Genomic DNA, 24340 nt, shown 5'->3' on the forward strand with positions numbered 1-24340 from the left:
TGCTTAAGAGCGGCAAAAGATCTCTCTTGCGCTTCTCCCCATTCAGTGGTTTTTGGAGCATATTTCCGTAGCACTTCATACAACGGTCGGGCGATGAGAGCAAAGTTGGGGATAAAACTCCTATTATACCCAACTAGGCCAAGGAATGCTCTAACCTGTTTCTTGGTCAAGGGTCTCGGGGCTTCTCTAACCTTACTGATCTTGTCACCCTGACACCTGCATTGATTGTTGCAAACAATATGTCCGAGGAACTCCACCTCACTGTGAGCAATCTTACATTTGCTAGGCTTCACAGTCATGTTGAAACACTGGAGTCTATGAAGACAATTTCAAAGAGTCTGAGGTGCTCCTCCAACATGGCAGAATGAACGAGGACATCATCAACGAACATCTCTACTCCTACAATACCAGGGAGCACTTGTCTCATGGCACGATTGAATACTGCTGGGGAATTGGTAAGTCCAAATGGGAGGACTTTATACTGGTACAACCCCCTAGGAGTAGCAAAGGCAGTGAACTGACGGCTCTTGGGGTGAAGGGGAATCTGGAAGAATCCCTTCGCCAAATCGAGCTTCATAAAATATCGTGACCCTGCCAGCTTGGAAAAGATGGCAATGTGGTCACTCATCGGCTCAGCATCCACTTTGGTGATTGCACTGAGCCTTCTATAGTCGCCACAAATCCTGACTCCACCATCTTTCTTGCGAAGTACTACCATTAGACTGCAGTATGGAGATGAGGACTTTTCAATAATACCTGCAATCTCTATGTCAGGAATTTCGTTGTCTACTGCGCCCAGTAGTCGCATGGGAATCGGATATGGCTTAACCTTTACAGGAGTATTGCTGGTCAACTCAATCTTGTGACAATCAACCTTTGCAAGTCTAGGTTGGTCAGAGAAGACATCAGCATACTGACAGACAAGTGACCTTATGGCATTCTGATCACCTAATGCTAAGTCAGCGTTAAGTAAAACATCTCCGACAGTCCCTTCCTGACGGGACTGAGCGGTTAAGGGCTCGTCATCATGGTCATCAGCTGGGATCACCACGGCTGCCCCTGTTTCTTTCAGTGGCTGGTCATTATCATCAGCTACTCGTAGGCCAGTCTCCTTGGGGCCTGACTCATAAAAAGCCTTCAGCATGTTAATGTGGAACCTTTTGCGAAGATTCCCCATCTGAATTATGTAGTTGAGGTCTGAAATGTGCTCTACTACATCAAATGGACCCTTCCACTGTGCCAACAACTTGTTCTGGCCAGTGGGGAGTAACACCAGGCACTTATTGCCTGGACTAAACTTCTGAAGTATTGCCTTCTTATCATAAGATGCTTTCTGAACTTCACACGCCTTGATCAGTTCTTCTTAGCTAGCTGGCATGTCGCCTGGAGGCGGTCAGCTAGATCAAGGACGTAGGTGTAGGTGGTCTTGACTTCAGGGTTGGGTTCTTCATCGTCCCATAACTCGCGAAGGACTTGAAGTGGTCCATGGACCGACCTTCCATACACCAGTTCAAAGGGTGAGAACTTCAAGGAGTGCTGTGGGGCTTCTCGATAAGCAAACAGAAGAGAAGCAATGAACCGCAGCCATTCCTTTGGCTGCTCGGCGGCCATGCGCTTTAACATCTTCTTGAGAGTCCCATTGAACCTCTCACACAGCCCGTTACACATGGGATGATAAGACGTAGTTCGCAGGCCTCGGATGGACAACAACCTGAATGCTTCGTTCATCATTACAGAGGTGAACTGTGAACCCTGGTCGCTTAAGACCTCTTTGGGGATACCTACGCAACAAACACTTCGATCAATGCCTCAGCAACAGTGATGGCCTCTATATTCTTAAGGGGCACAGCTTCAGGCCACCATAGGCTGAAATCAACAATAGTGAGGATATACCTTGATCCATCACTTGCCCTAGCAGAGATTGGCTCAACAATGTCAACTGCTACTCTCTCGAACAGTTCAGAGATTACAGGCATTGGTTTCAGTGGCGCAGGACGGACATGTCCCCGGTCAGTGGTACGCTGACACACATCACAGGAATGCACAAGCCTTTTTATTTTCTGTCCCATTCCTGGCCAGAAAAAGTCAGCATGGATGCGGTCAGAGGTTTTCTTTTGGCCCATGTGACCTCCCAGTGACTGAACAATGATCCCAATTCAAACACTGCCCGGCGATACTTTGTGGGAACAACGATCTGCAGTCGAAACTCGCCCTGGGGTGTTTGTGACTCATGGTATACCCATCCTCGCTTGCGAAGGAACCTGGCTTGACCTCCTTGTGAATACTTATTCACTTTACCCTCCAGTTTCTTATGCACTGAGGCAAGTGTCGGGTCAGACTGTTGTTCTTGGACAACCTCTTGACTATGAATCAAATCTTGCAGCTTTGCGACGGTCAACGGGATGACACGATTCGGAGCCTTGGCCATGGCTCGTGTTACTGCAACAGCCGAAGTCTGAGTAGCAACATCTACGGCGCAACTGTTTTTGACGCCTGGTATGTTGCCGATAATCTATCTATCTATCTATTGCCAGACGCCTCAATCCCGTTTGGGGTGGCCACAAACAAATCGCCTCCAAGTCGCCCTGTCCCCCACCATTTCTCTGCCCTGCTCCCAACTCACACCCCCCTCTCTCATATACCTCTCCACCCCATCCCTCCATCTCATCCTTGGCCTCCCCCTCCCTCTTCCCCCCTCCACCTCACTCACATACACTCTCTTCGTCAGTCTTTCACCCTCCATCCTCTCCACATGGCCAAACCACCTCAGTGTGTTCCTCATAACGCTTCCTATCACATCCACATCCACACCACAACGCTCCTTTATATCTTCATTTGTCAGCCTGTCTTTCCACGTGACTCCACAGGCTCCTCTTAAATAACTCATTTCCACTGCTCTCACTCTTGACTTGTGTCCTTCCAACAACGTCCAAGCTTCACTTCCGTACGTTAGAGTTGGTATCACAATACTGTCATGTAGTAACTTTTTCACTTCCATGCTCACTTCCCTGTTTCTTATCACTGCTTTCAAAGAACCAGCAACTTTTCTTCCCTGCTGTACCCTTTCAAGCACTTCACCCTCCAAACCTCCATCCTTACTCATCACACTACCCAAGTACTTAAACGTACTCACATTTTCCAATTCCTCACCATCCAACCTTGCTGTACATTCACTAACTTCACCTCTCTCAAAGACCATCACTTTACTCTTCCCTACATTCACCTTTAGATTCCGTTTCTTACACACTCTCAAACTCATCCACCAAGCCTTGCAGCTCCCCTTCATCTTCACTCAACAACACAGTATCATCTGGAAACAACAGTACAGGGAGTTTCCAAACTCCGATAATGAGGTCAAATAAAAGTTCTGGCATGACAACTGTGAGTGTCGTACCAGTGTAAAATGGAGATGCCACCTGGATACGTGCCTCAGGGAACAATCTCACTGATCCATCAATAAGTCTAACTTGGATCTGCTTACCCGTGTACTCGTCAGGCCGAACTAAACTCTGCTTGACAGAGCAACCTGAGGAACCATTATCTCTCAGTACATTTACAGAAACACCTCCCACAAACCCTGGCTGAATAAGAAAGGCAGTGTTACTGGTGGAAGGGTCCGAGGAGGTAGCAGCCAGTCATTGGTGAGACTGCGGAACAAACGATGCAGCAAATGTGGCGCCCTGAGAACTTGATACCTGAGGGGTCGTGCTCACCATTTGAGGAGCTGGAGCACTGACCACCTGCGGAGGGGGGGTTCACTGTCGCAGGAGAACTAGTGAACTGCAAAGTACCTGTACTGGTGGAGCTGGCACCACTGTACGCTTGTTGTGGCATAAGGGCTGCATTTGCATCCTGCCTCCGATACACTAAAGTCGATTGTCCTGACTGACGGTTATGGTACGTGGTTTGTCCTTGCCCTGCTGCTGCTTGAAATACCTGTACTGCTGCTGGTTAGGGTTGTGCTTATCGTACCGCTTCCACTCAGGTTTCTGAGTGATTTGCCCCTGGTCCTTCTTCTGCGGTTTTGGACCTTGGCCATTACTCTGAGAACCGCCATGTTGCTGGGGTTCAGTCTGAGACAGTTTCCCAGATTTATCAGGTTTCCTGTTCCAGGTATACTGCTTGCAAGTTTAATACCCGTATACAGTAAAGAATGCGTCAGCCTTCTTCACCATTTGGCTGGCATCTCTTACCTGGCAGATCTTAAGTTGAGCCATAAGTTCAGTAGGCCATGACTTTTCCAGCTGCGAGCGCAGCATAAGGTCAATTATCCACTCACGCATGGAAGGAATTTCATCTTTCTCCATCCACTTATCTAAGTAAGCAGTAAGCCGGTCAAGAAACTGAACGACAGTCTCTTTATCCTGTAAACGTGCCTTCATGAACTGACTCTTGGCGTCGTCAACTGTGAGATTGTATGCTTTGACGAGTGCGGCCTTCATCATCTCATACGTGAGATTTGTCTCCATGAATTCTGTGGAGAATATCGAGGGCAGGGCACTCAAACAGGCTAAGAAACTGAAGCAGCTTAGCTGAATCATCCAGCTGGTACAGTTGAGCCATGTCTTCAAAACGAGCTATGTATGGCTCGATTCGCTCGCCATCTTTGTATGGGGGAAGCTTGATGTGTGGGGTCGCCATAAGTTGTGCAGGGAGAACGCTCGTGGAGCTTTGACCAGCTGCACCAGACGTGTCTGAAGCCAAGGAATCTCGCTTGAGCTTCAACATTTCAAATTCATGTTTTTCATGTGCTTCTCGCTCGGCACATTCATGTTCTCGTTGTTCACGCTCGTATTCACGTTCTCTCTCACGTTGTTCTAACTCGTGTTGACGTTCTCTCTCGCATTGTTCTAACTCGTGTTGACGTTGTTGTCGCTCTTGTTCTAACTCGTGTTGACGTTGTTGTCGCTCTTGTTCTAACTCGAGTTTGCATTGTTTTTGCTCGTGTTTGCGTTGTTGTCGCTCTTGTTCTAACTCGAGTTCGCGTTGTTTTTGCTCGTGTTCGCGTTGTTGTCGCTCTTGTTCTAACTCGAGTTCATGTTGTTTTTGTTCGTGTCCATGCTGTTCTCGCTCGTATTCGCGCTGTTCTCCCTCGTGTTCGCGCTGTTCTCGCTCGCGTTCGTGTTGGATTCTGTGCTCTTCACGAGCATCTTTCTCACGTTCTTGCTCGTAATTAAACCGTGAAACGATGTACTTCTTAATTCCAGTTGGGTCCATAAGACCCATATCTTTGGCTTCCTGTACATAGACGCTGGTGGACATGATGCTAACTCAATCTAAATAACTAGTGACTCAGTACTGACTGTGATTTTTTCAGAGAAAGATGTCAATAATCGACAATAAAGAATATAGGCACAAGTTTGTGGTGACCAGTTTATTCTAATTAAACTGGTAAAGAAAGAAAATTTAACAAACAACTGGTTGTGAAAACTATTATATAAATTAATAAAAATGAATCAATAATCACCAGTAAGGTAGTGCCTATAGACTTTAATAATAAATACCTAAGTATGAACAAGTGAGTATTATCTCGTGAATAGCTTTAGAGCTAAGAGTTAACATCCTGGAATGAGGTCGCCAATTGTCACGGGGTTTTTAAAATATTTCAATATTAAAGGATAATGTTCAATAATACTGAAGAGCAGGGACAATGAATTGTCTTATGAAAATCAAGCAATGATTACTTTATTCTGGCTTGCTTCACCGATTCTCTAGGAACGAGAATTCATAAACTTTCTCAACAATACACAGCAGAGACTAATTACTCACAAATGCTGTTTATTAGTACTGTTAGCCTCTGGAGAAAGTGACTTCACCCCTGACATTCAATAATTAATACTATTAATGATATCAGGTTCTTGCTGATGCATTAACTCCTAGATGGCACAACGGATTTTAAGCTTAATACAACAAGACTGGCCTAAGTACCACTTATGAATAGCAAAGCGTTTATGCAAGCTAGGAGTTATAAGGGAAATAAGCTTAATTATAGAAAAATTAAACATGAATTTACATTACATTAAGCTCAAAGAAAAAGAACTGTTAAATTTATTGATTACAAAGGAATAAATTTATGTTACATTTCAAAGTGAATTCAAATGAGATCGCACTCACTCGCTCACTCAAAAGCTAACTCTTAAACCTAGGAATAAAACGAAAAGAAATACTGGTCAAAGAGTGGACTAAGGAGATGACTGGGCGACATTACTGGAAGGACACTGTACTCGCTGTCTCTCGCCAATCACAGCTATGTGGGAATACGGCGGCGGTGGGAACTAGGTGTCATTGAGGAAGGACACTGCCACACACAACCTGCCTCCATGGCATACAAATCTTGACTGACTAAATCGTGGGAAAGAGGCAAGTGCTTGTGGCCGCATTACCAACAGCTAGAGTGAGCGAAACACACAGATAACAAATCGCTCAGTGGAAGCACTAATGTCTCGCACAAAGACGATCACTTATGACAGAGAAAAATTGTTTTGAAAACACTCCCGACCGGGTGAGCGGTTAACTGAACGATAAACACTGGGATTCTACTAGTTCGCAGTTTCCCACCAAATGATGTCGCGAGCCAACTCGTGACAATAACTGTTTCTTTCCTGTGCTAACAAATGGCAAAGAATCTCCACTACGGCACTCTTGAGGCCAGTAGTGAGCTGCATTGCCCTCTGCCTGTCATCGTAATGATCTGCAAATAACTCAAGTTGCACAAGATAAGTTTCCCAAAATACTTTACCATCAAACTCCTGAGATTTCTTCTTAATTGCATCCCCATTATAGCCATGCAGTTCACTGATTTGGGGCATAAAAGCTGGGGCACTAAAATTAAGTCAAGGACTCTAAACTTCTACATTTGGACTATTCATCCCTGTAATGCTACCTTCAGATGCTTGGGAGTCATCAGAATTTGCCCTACAGTGTAGGGCCTACACAGTAAATTTTTCTTATAATCATATGCTCCCCTTACACTAACCTGAGGTTTAGTAATGCAAGATTTCTCTACAGCCTCAATTATCCCACTAATAATCTTTAACTAGATGTGCACGTGCAGTCCACACTCCATCACGTTATTGGTCATCTCAGACCTCTGCTGCTGTAGTTCAGCATATACTTCCTCCTTCAACTGTTGTTGTTTTTCCTTCAGTTTCCCTATAAAGCGTTTGATTGTCCCTGCATCCTCAGTTGTAACTCCTTCTGTTGCTTCCATAATACCTGGAAGCCACTCATGTTCTTTGTGCTTTTCACTTTGTTCTAATAATTGTTGTTCAAGTTCTCTCGAGTTCTTTCTGTCCTTTGGTGTTGCTTGTAGTACCTTCATGACTGCAGCCAGAGATGCCACCTCCTGATTAGCATGGCGTCTTGTCTGTACATCTTCCGCCTCATTGTCAAAAATTTTATTCATTGCAGCACTTTTTTATCCCTCTCCTGGGACCACTTGTTACATCCTCTTCCCATACTGACACAGGCTTCAACAGCAGTAGTTCAGTATGCAAATGACGATGCCCAGTGAATTGATCCACATGGGGTCACCCTTTCAATGAACAGGATCAACTCAGGCGTCATAATAGCGCAGGCTTCTTGCGTTCGTAGTCCATATTTCCCAAATAATTGCACCATCTGCTTGCCAACTTGACCAATTTCACAAGTGCCAGAGGTACACCAACTTCATAAAGGCCACAGGTGAACTGACTGACTTTGCTCCCTCCCACATCCTTTTTATAACCTTCCTTGCTATTCGAATGTTGTACGTAATCCCAGCAGCAACAGAGTTCGAAGTTGCAGACATTCAAAATATTCGAGAAATTTCTTATATTACATAACACTAATTGCGTTAGCAAACAAATTGAAATTCAATCTGAATATTGCAAAAATTAACAAAGAGGAATATAAGTAAAACAAAATAAAGAATTAAAACTAATGCATAACTTTACAAAATACGTCTACTCACACCAGTAGTCTTCCTGTCAACTTCGACGAGCTACTAAAATTTATCCAGAATTTTCCACTACAACCTAGCTAGCACTCGTACTTCTTAACAATATATATATATATATATATATATATATATATATATATATATATATATATATATATATATATATTTATATATATATTTATATATATGTTATGTGTCCGACTCTGGGCAAAGGTTTCAGGGCCTATGTCTTGGGAGCAGTAGCCTATCCCAAGGCCCAGTAGTCCTCCTACACCTCCACATGTCACCACTTCGGCGCTAACACCCACCGTCCATATTGAATACATGCTAGGGCTGTCTCATACAGGACTGGTGTATTGGTATTAGCGGGGGTATTTTTACGACATGTCGGCGGGTCATCTGGTAGATCAGGAAAGTCTGCTTTTTTAAATGAAATTCAAATCCTTAAACTGTCCCCTGCCCCAGCCAGGATTCGAACCTGGGTCCATCAGGACTGCAAGCCGCCTCTCTACCGATTCAGAGATATATATATATATATATATATATATATATATATATATATATATATATATATATATATATATATATATGCTATTGTTGCTTCAGGTGGCTGCCGTGTTGCTGGGTCAAACCATGGATGACAGGAAGGTGCGTATGTGGTGGGCGCGGGTGTGGCTGATATCATGGTGGTTGGTGGTGGAGATCCTGGCTGTTGTTTACACTGGCAACTTGATGGCCGTCCTTACCATCCCTGCCTACTCTAACGGCATCCAGACAATACGAGTAGAAGAACTCGTCCATTCCCATTATATGTGAGTCTCTCTCTCTCTCTTTTTCTCCCTCTCTCTCTCCCTTTGTCTCTGTTTAGGAGGCGGGGGGAGCCTTAATGAGAATTGACCCCCCGCTTCTCCCCCCCCCCAGGACAACAAGAATTGTTAATTCCCGAAGTAAAACATTATAAATGATACCACCACCTCTTGGTATCAAGCCAAGAAAAAGTAATTAACTTACATTACATGTTACTCTGCTAGCATGCAAATAATTTAACCATTTTGCTAGCAAAACGTTAAATGAGACACCAATTATTGCTCTTGGCTGTTTCCTTCCCTGGTTTCGGCATTTTCGTTTGACTACAAATGGCACTAGCTATACCCTCACACTGTACAGCTGCAAGCAGGGGAAGCGATCCACCTTCATCCAGCCAACCTTTGTATGAGTTAGCGTCCCTTGCACGAGCACAGCAGTTGCCTACTATGCATTTCTTTCGAAAATATCCCTTCAGCTGAAGCCTCTTGCTGATGAATATAAGCGTACTAATATTTACTTTGAAGTTTTGACACTGATAACATGAATATATCTCATATATTGTTTGCTAAATGTATTGTTTCTTTTATTTGACATTGCCACCCCATTTCTCCAAAACACACAGGCACCCACCACTTTCCCTCTGGCTCCTGGTAACAAATGAGTGCTTCGAATCTGTTCACTCATGTGTTCGCAGGTTCGTATCTAGAGGAAGTCAAGAAATGGAACCAAATACATACTTTTATGTCGGCTACCTTGCTTTGTAATATAAGAACATTGCATTTATTAAACAACATATGAGATATATTCATGTTATCATCGCGAAAACTTCAAAGTAGATATTAGTAGCGTTATATCCTTCAACACAAGGCTTCAGTTGAAGAAAGATTTTCGAAATAAATACTTAGTAGGCAACTGCAGTGCACGTGAATGCGACACTGCCACATACACGGGTTTGGCTGGAGGAAGGTGGATCGCTACTCCTGGCCGCAGCTGTGTACTGGGGAGACCTTGAGCTTTGTTTAGATCAAGCAACCTGAGGAATTCCTTGATCTTGATGAGATTCCATGCCTCACGTCCCAATTACCAAATGCGATGAACGCCTCACCATAGTCATGCTGCACTGTACATCCTCTTTAAATCTGTGTACATTATTTTGTACATACTTAAACATTTTCATCTTACCCATGTAACGAGCAGTATTTGCCAAACAGGGAATATTAACCAAATAACGTGTATAAGAAAAAAATGTGAATATCGGGAACACAGAGAAAAGGAAATGGAGGTTTAAATATAAATCTAAAGAATTTTAATAAGTTTAGCTCTCTCCCGTAATGTACTACAAAGATAGACATCTGGCTTGTTTCCTTTAATCTATATTATTTCTCTCCCCTGACAAATTTACGCTCTGAGTGGTATAGTCACTAACCAAGATGAGGTGCGACTTTCACACTCAGCTTCATGAACGAGCCTTCTTTGAAAATAACCCGGGACTTCATCACATTCACACTCATGTTCATGTTCAATCACACCCCTAAGCTGTTTCCTAAACTAAGTCAGCAAAGGACTCTTAGAATCAATACACGTCATAATACAGGCAGTAATCTCACCCCACTGCATGCTTATACTGCATTTGGCGAAACGAGAGCTGCTTACCTAAGAGTATTTAATGGACGGGATACTAAAAGGAATACCACTAATGATACAATGGTTCAGCCGTGAGAGTTATACTTCATTATGTTGTCACTGCAACAACATCCATATTCCTCTTCACAAACATTGAAAGAACAAGAGAAAAATTTTCCTTCACGGTTACTACCCAATACAATGATCTTGTTATGGGGAGGAGGCCTGATATTTGACTGTCGTTATTCTTGATAGGGTCTCCCAGGTGACTGGGCAGAATGCATAGCTGGGGTGGGGTTGGTGGGTTTTGCTGGGTGAGTTGAAAGGGTTGATGGATAAGTGGGTAGGTGGATAAATGGGTGGGTGGATATGTGGCTCCTCAGATGACAAGGCAGGAGATAGACTAACGTGGCTAGTAATAATATAACTTGTCACTGTTACCTGGCTTTCAGGATATCCTTTGGAATACGTTAGATAAATATTTGGATACCAGACTATATACACTGGGGTCATTATACTGAAATCTGCAAAAACTTGAATATAGTTACTTCTCATGGAACTGGAGATGGATCTACGCACGTATGAATGCACCTAATTGCAGATGAAATTAATCAAACTTAACATGCGGCCATGCATGAAAGGGCTCAAAGCTTCAGATCTAGATCCGTCCGCCAAGTAAAAATCTTTGATCAGGGTAAGCAGTTTTCGGTGGTGGACGTGTGCGATTAACCTGCCCTCTTGCGGCAGACTATTGGCCTTCTCCTTGACTCTTTACTAGGTTTCCCAACAGTAGAGGAAGAGCGGTAGGGAGGGCGTTTAAGTAGGTGAGTAGGTACGATGGAATGAAGATAAAGTTAGTGATGTATGTGGGGAAGTACCCGATAAAGGTAGGAACGTAGGCAGACCAGGAGGTACTCTACGTATTTAGTTAGGAAGACAGAATGGTAGTTAAGTAGATGGTATTTGGAGAAAAACGACAAAAAGTGCAAGTTAATTCGGCACATGATAAACAATTAATTTACAGTTTAATACCTCCTGGTTAACGGATCTCATTGTCTTACAGAGTGGCTGAAAAACCTGTTGTTATATCAAATCTCAATATGCAGTTGACACTATATTAAACTTCACTTCATCCAATTTTGATTACTTATTGTATAAACTAAACTGTCAAAATATTACAAAATGTATCTGTGTAGTCCATCGCTCCTCCAATGCTTCTTCTGAACCCAGTGTATTTGATTCCACATTCACACAGTTGAGTAACATTAACCTTACCCTTAACACCGAAATTACCATTCTGGGTGATTTTAACATACCTAATGTTGAATGGTTATTGCATTCTCCCAGGACTGACGATGCTGATCTAGAGTGCAAGCTGTTTGCAGAATCGTTTAATCTCACCCAGCTGGTAAAGCAACCAACCAGAATACCAGATAATCCTAACCATAATGCCCATCTCTTGGATCTATTCCTGACAAATAATCCAGATCAATACAGGATAGAGGTATTGCCTCCACTTGGATCCTCTGACCACAATCTCATCAAAGCCTCGTTAGTTAGCATCCCCCAAACCTCCCCGTTCTGAACCTTTCAGGGTGACCTGATGGCACTTTGATAGGGCAAATTGGGATGGATTTAGAAATTATCTTGCTGACATTCCATGGCAGTCTTTCTTCTCTAGTGATGCCAATTCTAAGAAGTCCCACATTTGCTACTTAATACTTGCTGGTATGGATTTATTCATACCAAGTCAACAGTTCACTGAAAGATCGAATTCTCCAAAAGGGTTTGATAGCAACTATCCCAGAGTAACAGCCCAAAAGTCATTAGCATATAACTCATACTTAAAAAGGAAAACATACGAATCAAATTTAAAATTGTCAGAAACCACGCAAAAGCTGTAATAAATCTCGCTAAATCAAACTTTCTTCAAAATCAAGCAAAACAACTACTTAACAACCCTAATAACAAAAGAATATTCTGATCAACTCAATTCTTTCAATAATAACTTTACAAGTCATCATCCATTCCCCCACTAAGATCTTCCGATGGCAACATTACAAATGACCTGCGTGGGAATGCAGATATCTTTGCCAGTACATTTGCCAGACATTCTACCATAGAGGAAGCCAGCCAGAACATCCCAGTACTAGAATTTGACTCTCCCGAAACTGTTCCACTTAAAATACAGACAAGATATGTAAAATCCATCCTAGACAATTTACTCACCAACAAAGCTCGAGGCCCAGATGGAATTCCGCCAACTGTTTTGAAATTGTGTTTCCCAGAACTTGTCTCTGTTCATGCTAAATTATTCAGACTATGCATACGTACTTCTTCATTCCCCAGTTCATGGAAAGAAGCCAATATCCACCCAATTCCAAAGAAAGGAAGTTCCTCTGACCCCTGTGATTGCAGACCAATAGCTGGCACATCTCTTGGTACGGTATTTGAAACTTTAATTAATAAACACATAGTTAAACATCTTGAATCCAACAAAATAATTAGTGACGGACAATATGCTTCTTGCCACGAAAGATCCACGATTGACATACTCAATCTCCTGACTCGTACCATCCATCAATCAATCGGCCTACATGGAGAAACTCGTGCAGGGGCCCTCAGTATTTCTGGGGCTCTTGACAGAGTATGGCATTGTTCTCTGTTGTACGAGCTCCCTTGGTGTGGACTGGAGTCTTTTGTTCCTTTGATTTCCTCATATTTCAATGACAGAAAAATAAGAGTAAAAGTAGATTATGAGTATTCCAATTTCAACTCAACGCCGGTGTGCCGCAGGGATCAGTTCTGGCGCCGGCCCTGTTCCTGGTTCATATTAATGATCTCTTACCTGTCACCCACAGTCCCATTCATTCATGTGCAGATGACTCAACACTTCATAGTTCATTCACTCTCAAACACCCATTTACAAAGTCTGATATCTCCAATTCTCAACTCATTACGGCCATCTCCATAAATCAAGACTTATCTACGGTCAGTGAATGGGGGCAAAACCTTGTCTCATTTAATGGTAGTAAAACTAAATATATATATAATTTACTAATAGACAGATATTGCCAGATTCGTGTATTACCTTCAAGTCTACAAATATTCCCATCTCCAAAAGTATTTAAATTCTTGGTGTCTCACTTAACAGTTCCCTCAGCTGGATCTCTCGTGCCAGATCACTTGCTAAAACAGCCTCAAAACTCTTGAATTATTGTACGGAGTCCGTAACTTCTTCACTAACGAGCAGATAGCTATAATTTATAAGAGTCACGTGTGCTCTCAGCTTGAATATTGCTCACCCTTGTGGAATGGATGTGGAAAGGTTGTATTAAAACAACTAGACAAAATTCAGAACATAGCTGTTAGAATTATTAACAACCCTGCTATTACTAATAAACTACCTCCCCTACAAGTAAGAAGGAATGTTGCCTCCCTTGCATTATTTTACAGATATTTTTATAGCAAATGCTCAGACGAAGTTGCATCCACTGTGCCACCTCTCCGTACCTTCACTCGTGCTACACGGGCATCTGGTAGCGCTCATGACTGGAATGTCACACAGCCATATTGCAGAACTTCTGCCTATCAAAATTCTTTTATTCCCCGAACTGCATCTCTCTGGAACTCACTTCCCCAGAGTTGTTTCCCTCAAAATTTCAACCAACAGCAGTTCAAGTCTAACTGTTACAGACATTTTAAGAACAGAGGACACCAGTAATCTGGTATATTGATTTTTATTTTTAATCATTTTTTCCTTCATCTGTTCTGCTGTTAAAAAACAAAATCTACTGTACATTCACGAACACTAATTTTTGCTCAGGGATACTCAAATAATACCCATGAAGGAGGAGAGAGAGGGACGAACAGAGCTTCACTCGCCTCTTCCCCATGCTACCAACTCTCCCCAAACCCCCACCCAACCCCCACCCAACAGTCTTCACTGGCAGTTACATCACATGATGACCTCATACTTAAAACATTTCGTCACCTATTGTGACACTAACATACAACAACAGGATGGGTAAAAAATTATATTACTCAATACGCTGCAGCAAGAAATTAATGTATTATAACGTTGACTAAAACAAAACGATAACAACGGCCAGCGCAACCCGCGCCCGCACACCCACCTGTCACAAAAAGGACTTTGTAGTTACTTGTAGAGAAGTTATATATATATATATAAATATATATATATATATATATATATATATATATATATATATATATATATATATATTGAACTTGTGGACGAGCGGTTGTTATACTTGAGGAGTTTTGTAAGTAGAAAATCTTGGTTCCCTTTTGCCATGTAATGACAGAAGAGGTAAAGAATAGTATGGGACTATTTTTATTTGTCTTGGAATATTAACAAAGTCTCTCACACACGAGTGAAGTATAAGTAGAGTCCCGCTAGCTACCTCCCTGTCTTGCTCTCTCTCTCTCTCTCTCTCTCTCTCTCTCTCTCTCTCTCTTTTCCAAGTTGCTAAGCCTTTCTCCCTACTACCTGCCGATTCTATGGCCTGTCTCCTTCTGAGCTCTCTTTCCTAAATTCTGGCGAAACAGGGGTCGTGTCACGTGTGTTACACTGTGGTTGGAAAGTTCCAGAAACCTGTGTGTGAGTATGTGTGTATGTCACTAGGCTTCGTTCCCCTGCTATCTCGCTGACAAACTGCCTGCATCATCTCCTGACATTGCTACTTCCTAATCTGTCGTCAGCTTTTCCTCAGTTAACTTACAAGATCATTTCCCTTTCCCAGGCGTGCATAGAGCTGTCTATTTATCTATCTATCTATTATGATTTGTAAATATAATATGGACTCATAACACACCTACCAACCCTCCCCCCCACACACAAACGCTCATGTAGGCATCCATGCATGCATGCGCGCACACACACTGACTGTCACACCGACACAAACACACACACACACACACACACACACACACACACACACACACACACACACACACACACACACACACACACACACACATACAAACACATTCAGGCATGCATTCGTGCAGACACGCACACACACGGACACATACACAAGGACAAAAATATACATACATTTACACAGACACATACGCATGCAGACAAATACACACACACACACACACACACACATTTAGGCATGCATTCGTGCAGACACGCACACACACGGACATATACACGGACAAAAATATACATACATTTACACAGACATATGCATGCAGACAAATACACACACACACACACACACACAAACACACACACAAACACACACACACACACACACACACACACACACACACACACACACACACACACACACACACACACACACACACACACACACACACACACACACATATTCAGGCATGCATTCGAACAGACACGCACACACATGGACACATACACACAGACACAAATATACATACATTCACACAGACACACACACACACACAGACAGACACACACACACACACACACACACACACACACACACACACACACACACACACACACACACACACACACACACACACACACACACACACACACACACACACACACACACACACACACACACACACACACACACACACACACACACACTCATCAGCCCTCGGTACTAGCTCCTGCCCATCCCTCTTTGCTGAAATTTTTCAGTGTCTCAGTAACACAGAGAGTAGGCCAGCATGTTCTCCAGTACAAGTTTCACTATCAACACCAAACTACATGCACAGTACACACTACACTTCCTTTCCAAAATTCAAAAATAAATCATGGTGTCCAAATACCTAGCCTCGGAGTCCCCAGGGGGCAGGGACCATAACTGCCCACACCTTCCGCCCCTCTCCCGGTGACGACCCGAGCTGCCTGGAACTACTGTCTGACTCACTTCTTCATTTCTGCAGCATTCGCGGCCTTTCCTCTAATTTCCGCTCTGTTGAGCACCACCTCTCCTCCTCCAAACCTCACCTTCTCTTTCTAACTGAGACTCAGCTATCTGATGCAACTGACAGCAAACCTTTGTCTGTATCCTCCTACTTTCCCTATACTCATTTCAAAGCCAAAGGTGGCTGTTGTGTATATATACCCAACGACTTATCTTGCTCTCATATTCCTGAACTCGATTCTCTTAGAGTTCTCTACGCTATAGCTTCGGGTTTCTTGTCATTCTCTGACTAAATATATCTGCGCTGTTTACTTATCCTCTAATTTTACTATCAAAAATTCTTCGACTATCTTACTACTATAATGGAACATATTCTATCCATTTTTTCTCTTTCTGAAATCTCCGTTCTAGGATATTTCAATGTTCACCACCACCTTTGGCCCTCCTCTCCTTTCACTGATCCACCTGGTGAACTAGCCTACATCTATTCTATCCTTAATGACCTAGGGCAGCTTGTACAGCACCCTACTCATATCCCTGACCGCAATGGAGAGAGCTCAAACATACTTGACCTCTTCCTTACAACTAATCCTTCTGCTTACCCTGTTAATTTTTTCACTCCGTTGGGCTCCTCCGATCACAACCTTATTACCTTAACCTGTCCTATCACTCCGGTAAGGCCTGTGGACCCTCAAAAGAAACGTCATCTGTGGCACTTTGGAGCTGCAGATTGGGAGGCCCTCAGGCTGTAGTTCTTTCATTTTCCCTGGAATGATTATTGCTTACATGGCCGGTAGCCATTCGAGTGTGCCTTACGCATTACGGAGGTTATTCTCTCGAGCATGGAAGCATACCTTCCTTTCTCATATCCTTTGACTAATCTGAGAAAGCCTTGGTTTAATCACACTTGTTCTAATGCTGTCCACAACAAGGAGAGGGCCTATAAAAGGTATCAGAGCCAACCCACCCCTGAATCACATCCTTTTTATGTTTCTGACCAGAATCGTGCTAAGTCTGTTTTTCGCTCTGCTAAAAAAAAATTCATCCATACTAAATGCTCTTAACTCTCCAAATCCAATTCCTCCCGCTCCTTCTGGCACTTTGCCAAAAACCTTTCTAACAACTTTACCTCATCATCATTCCCTCCTCTTTTCTGTTCTGATGGATCTGTAGCTATTTATTCTACTAACGAAGCGGATCTCTTCGCTCAGACATTCTCCTTCAATTCCACCTTAGACGATTCCAGTGCTGTTCCACCATCACTTTCCCCCTCTGACTTCCTCATGGCTGACAATCAAATTTCTTCAGCTGATGTATTTTCTGCCATCTCAGGCCTCAATACTAACAAGGCATATAGGCCTGATGGAGTCCCTCCTGTTGTCCTCAAGAACTGTGCTTCTGTGCTTACACCCTGCCTACGTAAACTCTTTCGCCTCTGTTTATCAACTTATACCTTTCCATCTTGCTGGAAGTTTGCTCTCATTCAGCTAGTCCCAAAGAAGGGTGACCATTCCCACCCCTCTAATTATCGTCCAATTGCCTTAACAGCCTGTATCTCAAAAGCTTTCAAGTAAATTCTTAATGGAAAAATTTTAAAACATCTTTCCTATCACAACCTTCTTTCTGATCGTCAGTATGGGTTCTGTCAGGGACACTCCACTGGCAATCTTCTCACCTACCTTTCAGACTCCTGGTCATCCTCCTATCGGGGTTTTGGGGAAAGCTTTGCCATTGCACTTGACATTTCAAAGGCTTTCGATCGTGTCTGGCATAAGTCTTTAATTTCCAAACTGCCGTCTTATGGTTTCTATCGTTCTATCTGTGCCTTCACCTATAGCTTCCTCTCTCGTCGTTAGACGGGCATTGTTCTTCTCCTAAATCTATCAACACTGGTCTTCCTCAGGGCTCTGTCCTGTCACCCACTCTCTTCATTGTATTCATCAGTGACCTTCTAAGTTGTACATCTAACCCTATCCACTCGTATGCTGATGACTCCACTCTTCACCTTTCCATTCAGTTCCCGCAACGTCCATCTCAGCAATTATTCAACAGACAAGGGATGAGGTTATGGCACACCTAATGTATGACTTGGTTCGTATCTCTGACTGGGGTAAAAATAATCATGTTTTTAATGCATCAAAGACTCAGTTTTTACACCTATCAACCCGACAAAATCTTCCACAGGTGTACCCACTAATGTTTAATAATATTTAGTTTAATCCTGCATCATCCTTTAATTTGCATCTCCTGTAAAATCTGCTTCTGAGAGATTCGGTGTGCTAAGCTTTCTCCGTTGCTTCTTTACTCCTGCACAACTGTTCACTCTATACACGGGTTTTATCCGCCCCTGTGTGGAGTACAACTCTCATGTGTGGGGACGCTCCCCACATACAACTCCTCTGAATGGGGTGGAGTCAAAGGCTTTTCGTCTCATTAACTCTCCTCCTTTTACTGCCTTCCTTCAACCCCTGTCTCTTCGCCGCGCTTTTGCATTTTTGTCTCTTTTCTATCCCTACTTCAGTGGTCACTGCTCCTCTGAACTGTCTGATTGCATTCCTCCACCTCTATGACAGACGCGTAGCACTCGTCTAACAGCAAACTCTCATCCCTTTTCTGTCTAACTCTCTAATTCAAGAGTTAACCGTTACTCCTAGTCTTTCATTTATGCAACAGGTCAGCTCTGGAACTGTCTCCCTCTGTCTGTATTTCCTGCTAGCTATGATCTCCAGTCTTTCAAACGCAGTGTGTCCAGACATCTCGAAATGAATGGATCTTGAATTTGGCTCTCTCTTGTATTTTGTTTTTGTATTGGAGAGAACGATTATTGCGGGCTCGTGGCGTTTGATTCCTTGTTGCTAGCATAAATAAATAATAAACACACACACATATACACACATATTCAGAAATGCATTCGTGCAAACACGCACACATACGGACACATACACACAGACGCAAATATACATACATTCACACAGACCCATATGCACCCAGACAAATACACACACACACACACACACACACACACACACACACACACACACACACACACACACACACACACACACACACACACACACACACACACACACACACACATTCAGGCATGCATTCGTGCAGACATGTACACACACTGACACATACACACAGACTCAATTATACATAAATTCGCAAACTTAATTAGTGACAGACAATATGTTTTCGCCACGATAGATCCACCATTGACATACCCAGTCTAATAACTCATACCATCCATCAGTCAATTGACCTACATGGAGAAACTCATGCAGTAGCCCTTGATATTTCTAATGCTTTCGACAGAGTATGGCACCGTTCCCTGCTGACCAAAGTCCTTTGCTATGGACTAACGTTTTTTCTTCCTTTCATTTCCTCATATCTCATTGACAGGAAAGTAAGAGTAAAAGTAGATGATGTATATTCCAATTTCCACTCAATTAACTCAGGAGTGCCGCAGAGGTCAATTCTGGTGGCAAACCTGTCCCTGGTTCATATTAATGATCTCTTATATGTCACCCACAATCCCTCCACTCTTATGCAGATGACTCAACACTACATAGTTCACTTACACTCAGACACCCATATAGAAAGTCTAATATCTCTACCTCTCAACTCAGTACAGCCAACTCCATAAATCAAGACCTATCTACGATCAGTGAATGGGGACAAAATAACCTTGCCTCATTTAATGCTAGTAAAACTATTATACAATTTACTAATAAACAGATATTGCCAGATTCGAATATTACCTTCAATGATACTAATATTCCCATCCTCAAAAGTATTGAAATTCTCGGCGCCTCACTTAACAGTGCCCTCAGGTGGACCTCTTATGTTAGATCACTTGCTAAAACCGCCTCAAAGAAACTTGGATTATTGTACAGAGTCCGTAACTTCTTCACTGACGAACAGTTAGCTATAATTTATAAGAGTCATGTGCACTCTCAGCCTGAATATTGCTCACTCTTGTGGAATGGATGTGGAGAGGATGCATTAAAACAACTAGAAAAAATTCAGAACAAAGTTATTAGAATTATTAACAACCCTGCCATTACAAATAAATTACCTCCCCTACAAGTAAGAAAGAATGTTGCCTCCCTTGCATTATTTTACAGATATTTTTATGGTAAATGCTAAGACGAAGCTGCGTCCATGGTGCCACCTCTCCATGCCTTCCCTCGTGCTACACGGGCGTCTGGTAGCGCTCATGACTGGAATATCACTCAGCCATATTGCAGAACTTCTGCCTATCAGAATCCTTTCATTCCCCGAACTGCATGTCTTTGGGACTCGCCTCCCCAGAGTTCTTTCCCTCCAAACATCAAGCTACAGCTGCTCAAGTCTAACTGTTACAGATATTTTACGAACAGAGGACACCAGCAATCTGGTATATAGATTATTATTTTTTTATTCATTTGTTTTTCCTTCCTCTGCTATGTTAAAAAAAAAAAAAACGCTTGCAGACAAACACACACACACACACACACACACACACACACACACACACACACACACACACACACACACACACACACACACACACACACACACACACACACACACACACACACACACACACACACACACACACACACACACACACACACACACACACACACACACACACACACACACACTCGATGTACCTTCAATGCTAGATCTCATATTTACTAGGCAAGAAAAAGATATTGACAGTTTAATATATCACCCTCTACTTGGCAAAAGCGATCATGCAGTACTAAATTCCAACTTCAGGATAGCATATGACATAGTTAACAGCAATGAAAGTTACAAAAAGAGCCTAAACTATAAAAAGGGAAATTATCAAGACCTAAAGAAGTATTTTCTAGAAGTTGATTGGGAAAATGAGCTTAGAGGACAAGATTTAAATGCTGTATATAAAAAAATTCTGTGAATTTTATGAAATAGGTGTCCAGAAGTACATCCCACAGCTCAAAAAAGCAGATAAAATACAGAAATGGTTCAATACAGAATGTAAAAAATCAAAAGAAAGAAGAGATTTGTTGTGGAATAGATACAGAAGACACAGTAGTGAAAGGGTGTATAATAATTACAAACAGGCAAGAAACGATCATACAAGAATAAGGAGGGAAGCCCAAAAACAGCTTGAGGATGATATAACAAATAAAAGTAGTGATCAACCAAAGCTATTTTATAGCTACATCAGAAGCAAAACCAAAGTAAAAGATATAATACAATCCATTACGGACGAGGGAATCAGCTATACACAAGAGAAAAATATTTGTGAAGCACTAAATAAGAATTTCCAATTAGTTTATACAGAAGAAAACAAAAAATTGAGGGCCTATGTGGAACATGCATGTCCACACATACTACCAGATATACAAATATCAGAAAAAGTAATACAGGAGGAGTTAAGTAAATTAGACAGAGGAAAAGCAAGTGATCCTGATGAAATTTCATGTTGGGTACTACGAGAATGTGCAAAGGAGTTAAGTAAACCATTATTTTTAATTTTCAAGAAATCCTTGAGTCAAGGTAAACCACCTGATATTTGGAAGAAAGCAAATATTGTCCCCTTATTCAAGAAAGGGAATAGACAAAATCCACTCAACTACCGACCAGTATCACTGACCAGTGTTGTAAGCAAGGTATTAGAAAAGCTTATAAGAAAAGCTTGGGTAAATCATCTAGAAGAACACAGTATGATAACAGAAAGACGGTTTGGTTTCAGAAAAGGAAAATCATGTGTTACTAGTTTGTTGAGCTACCATGACAGAATAACAGACACAATACAGGAAAGAGAAGGATGGGTGGACAGTATCTATTAAGATTTCAAGAAAGCATTTGACACAGTACCACACCAAAGACTTTTATGGAAACTGTACCATCAAGGAGGAATTCGAGGCAAACCGTTTTGTTGGATGCAAAATTTCCTCATAAAAAGAGAAATGAGAACAGTACTAAGAGGAAACTACTCATCATGGAAAGAAGTGACTAGTGGAGTACCATAGGGTTCAGTGCTGGCACGAATCATGTTTTTAGTGTATATAAATGATATAAACAGTAGCACTGGAAATGAAAGCTATCTAATTATGTTTGCAGATGATGCAAAAATACAAAGGAGAATTACTAACACAGACTCTTCTAAAGAGCTACAAGAAGAATTAAATAAACTTCATGAATGGAGTAATACATGGGAAATGGAATTCAGTGTGGACAAGTGTCATGTAATCAAGTTTGGTAAAAGTGGAAAAAGACCTGATTGGGATTATACATTAGGAAATAAAACCTTACACACATCAGAAAGAGAGAAGGACCTAGGTGTGATTATCAGTAACAGACTATCTCCGGCTGACCACATCAGTGAGAAGGTACGGAACATGTATACACTGCTTGCAAATATTAGAATAGGATTCACATACATAAATGAAGAAATGCTAAGAAGGATAATAACATCATTCATCAGACCAACCGTGGAGTATGCATCAGTAGTCCGGAGTCCTTCTCTCAAAAAACACATAGACAAGGTTGAAAAAAGTTCAAAGGGCCACTACAAGATGGATACCAAGCTTAAGGGATCTAAGCTACGAAGAAAGACTAAATAAACTGAATCTACCAACACTACAGGAGAGAAGGAAAAGAGGTGACATGATAATGCTATATAAATGCATATCAGGGAAGGAGAAAGTAGACATAAATGATTACCTAACATATGGAGAAGCATCAGCAAGAGGACACTGCAAAAAACTGCATAAGAAGAGAGGTGATAAAGACGTTAGGAAATTCAGTTTCCCAAACAGAGCAATTGATCAATGGAAATCACTACCGAATGAAATAGTGTGTGCCAAAACAATTCACAAATTTAAGGTTATGTACGATAAATATGGTTTAAGACACGGGACAGTACGAGCTTGACTCATTCCTGTAAAGATACAATTAGGTAAGAACACACACACACACGCACACACACATTCAAACAGGCACACACAAACACACATCAGCCCTCGGTACTGGTTCCTGACCATCCCTCTTTGCTGAACATTTTCAGTATTTCAGTAACACAGAGAGTAGGCCAGCATGCTCTCCAGTACAAGTTTCTCCAACTATCAACACCAAACTACTTGCAAAGTACACACTACACTTCTTTTCCAAAATTCAAAAATAAATCATGGTGTCCAAACACCTAGTCTCAGAGTGCCCAGGGGGAGGGGACCATAACTCCCCACACCTTCCGCCCTTCTCCCGGTGACGACCCGAGCTGCCTGGAACCACTGTCTGACCTACTTCTTCATTTCTGCAACATTCGCTGCCTTTCCTCTAATTTTCGCTCTGTTGAGCACCACCTCTCCTCTTCCAAACCTCACTTTCTTTTCCTAACTGAGACTCAGGTGTATGACGCAGCTGACAGCAAACCTTTTTCTTTATCCTCCTACTTTCCCTATACTCATTTCAAAGCCAAAGGTGGCTGTTGTGTATATATTCCCAACGACTTATCTTACTCTCGTGTTCCTAAACTCGATTCTCTTGAGTTCTCTACACTCTAGCTTCGGCTTTCTTGTCATTCTCTGACTAAATATATCTGCACTGTTTACTTATCCCCTGATTTTACTATAAAAAATTCTTTGACTATCTTACTACTATGATGGAACATATTCTATCCATTTCTCTTTTTTCTGAAATCTCCATTCTAGGAGATTTCAATGTTCACCACCACCTTTGGCTCTCCTCTCCTTTCACTGATCCACTTGGTGAACAAGCCTACATCTACTCTATCCTTAATGACCTTGGGCAGCTTGTACAGCACCCTACCCATATCCCTGACAGCCATGGAGAGAGCTCCAACATACATGACCTTTTCCATACAACTATTCCTTCTGCTTACACAGTTAATCTTTTCTCTTCATTGGGCTCCTCCGATCACAACCGTATTACCTTAACCTGTCCTATCGCTCTGGTAAGGTCTGTGGATCCTCCAAAGAAACGTCATCTGTTACATTTTGGAACTGCAGATTGGGAGGCCCTCAGGCAGTAGTTCTTTTATTTTTCCTGGAATGATTATTGCTTCCATGGCCGGTAGCCA

General features: G+C 42.2%; 1 protein-coding gene across 1 annotated transcript in view; it reads left to right on the forward strand.

Moving 5' to 3' along the window:
• The window catches only part of LOC145397995 (glutamate receptor ionotropic, delta-1-like), a 262257-nt gene that overhangs the window by 127961 nt on the left and 109956 nt on the right, over window positions 1-24340 (forward strand). The window contains exon 3 of the mRNA XM_080270962.1: window positions 8546-8751. Coding sequence (XP_080127088.1) covers window positions 8546-8751 — 206 coding nt within the window. The remainder of the gene's footprint in view (window positions 1-8545; window positions 8752-24340) is intronic.

This window comes from Coenobita brevimanus, chromosome 44, assembly GCF_032717465.1.
Source record: "Coenobita brevimanus isolate Jiangsu-jjx chromosome 44, ASM3271746v2, whole genome shotgun sequence".
NCBI classification, from domain to species: domain Eukaryota; kingdom Metazoa; phylum Arthropoda; class Malacostraca; order Decapoda; family Coenobitidae; genus Coenobita; species Coenobita brevimanus.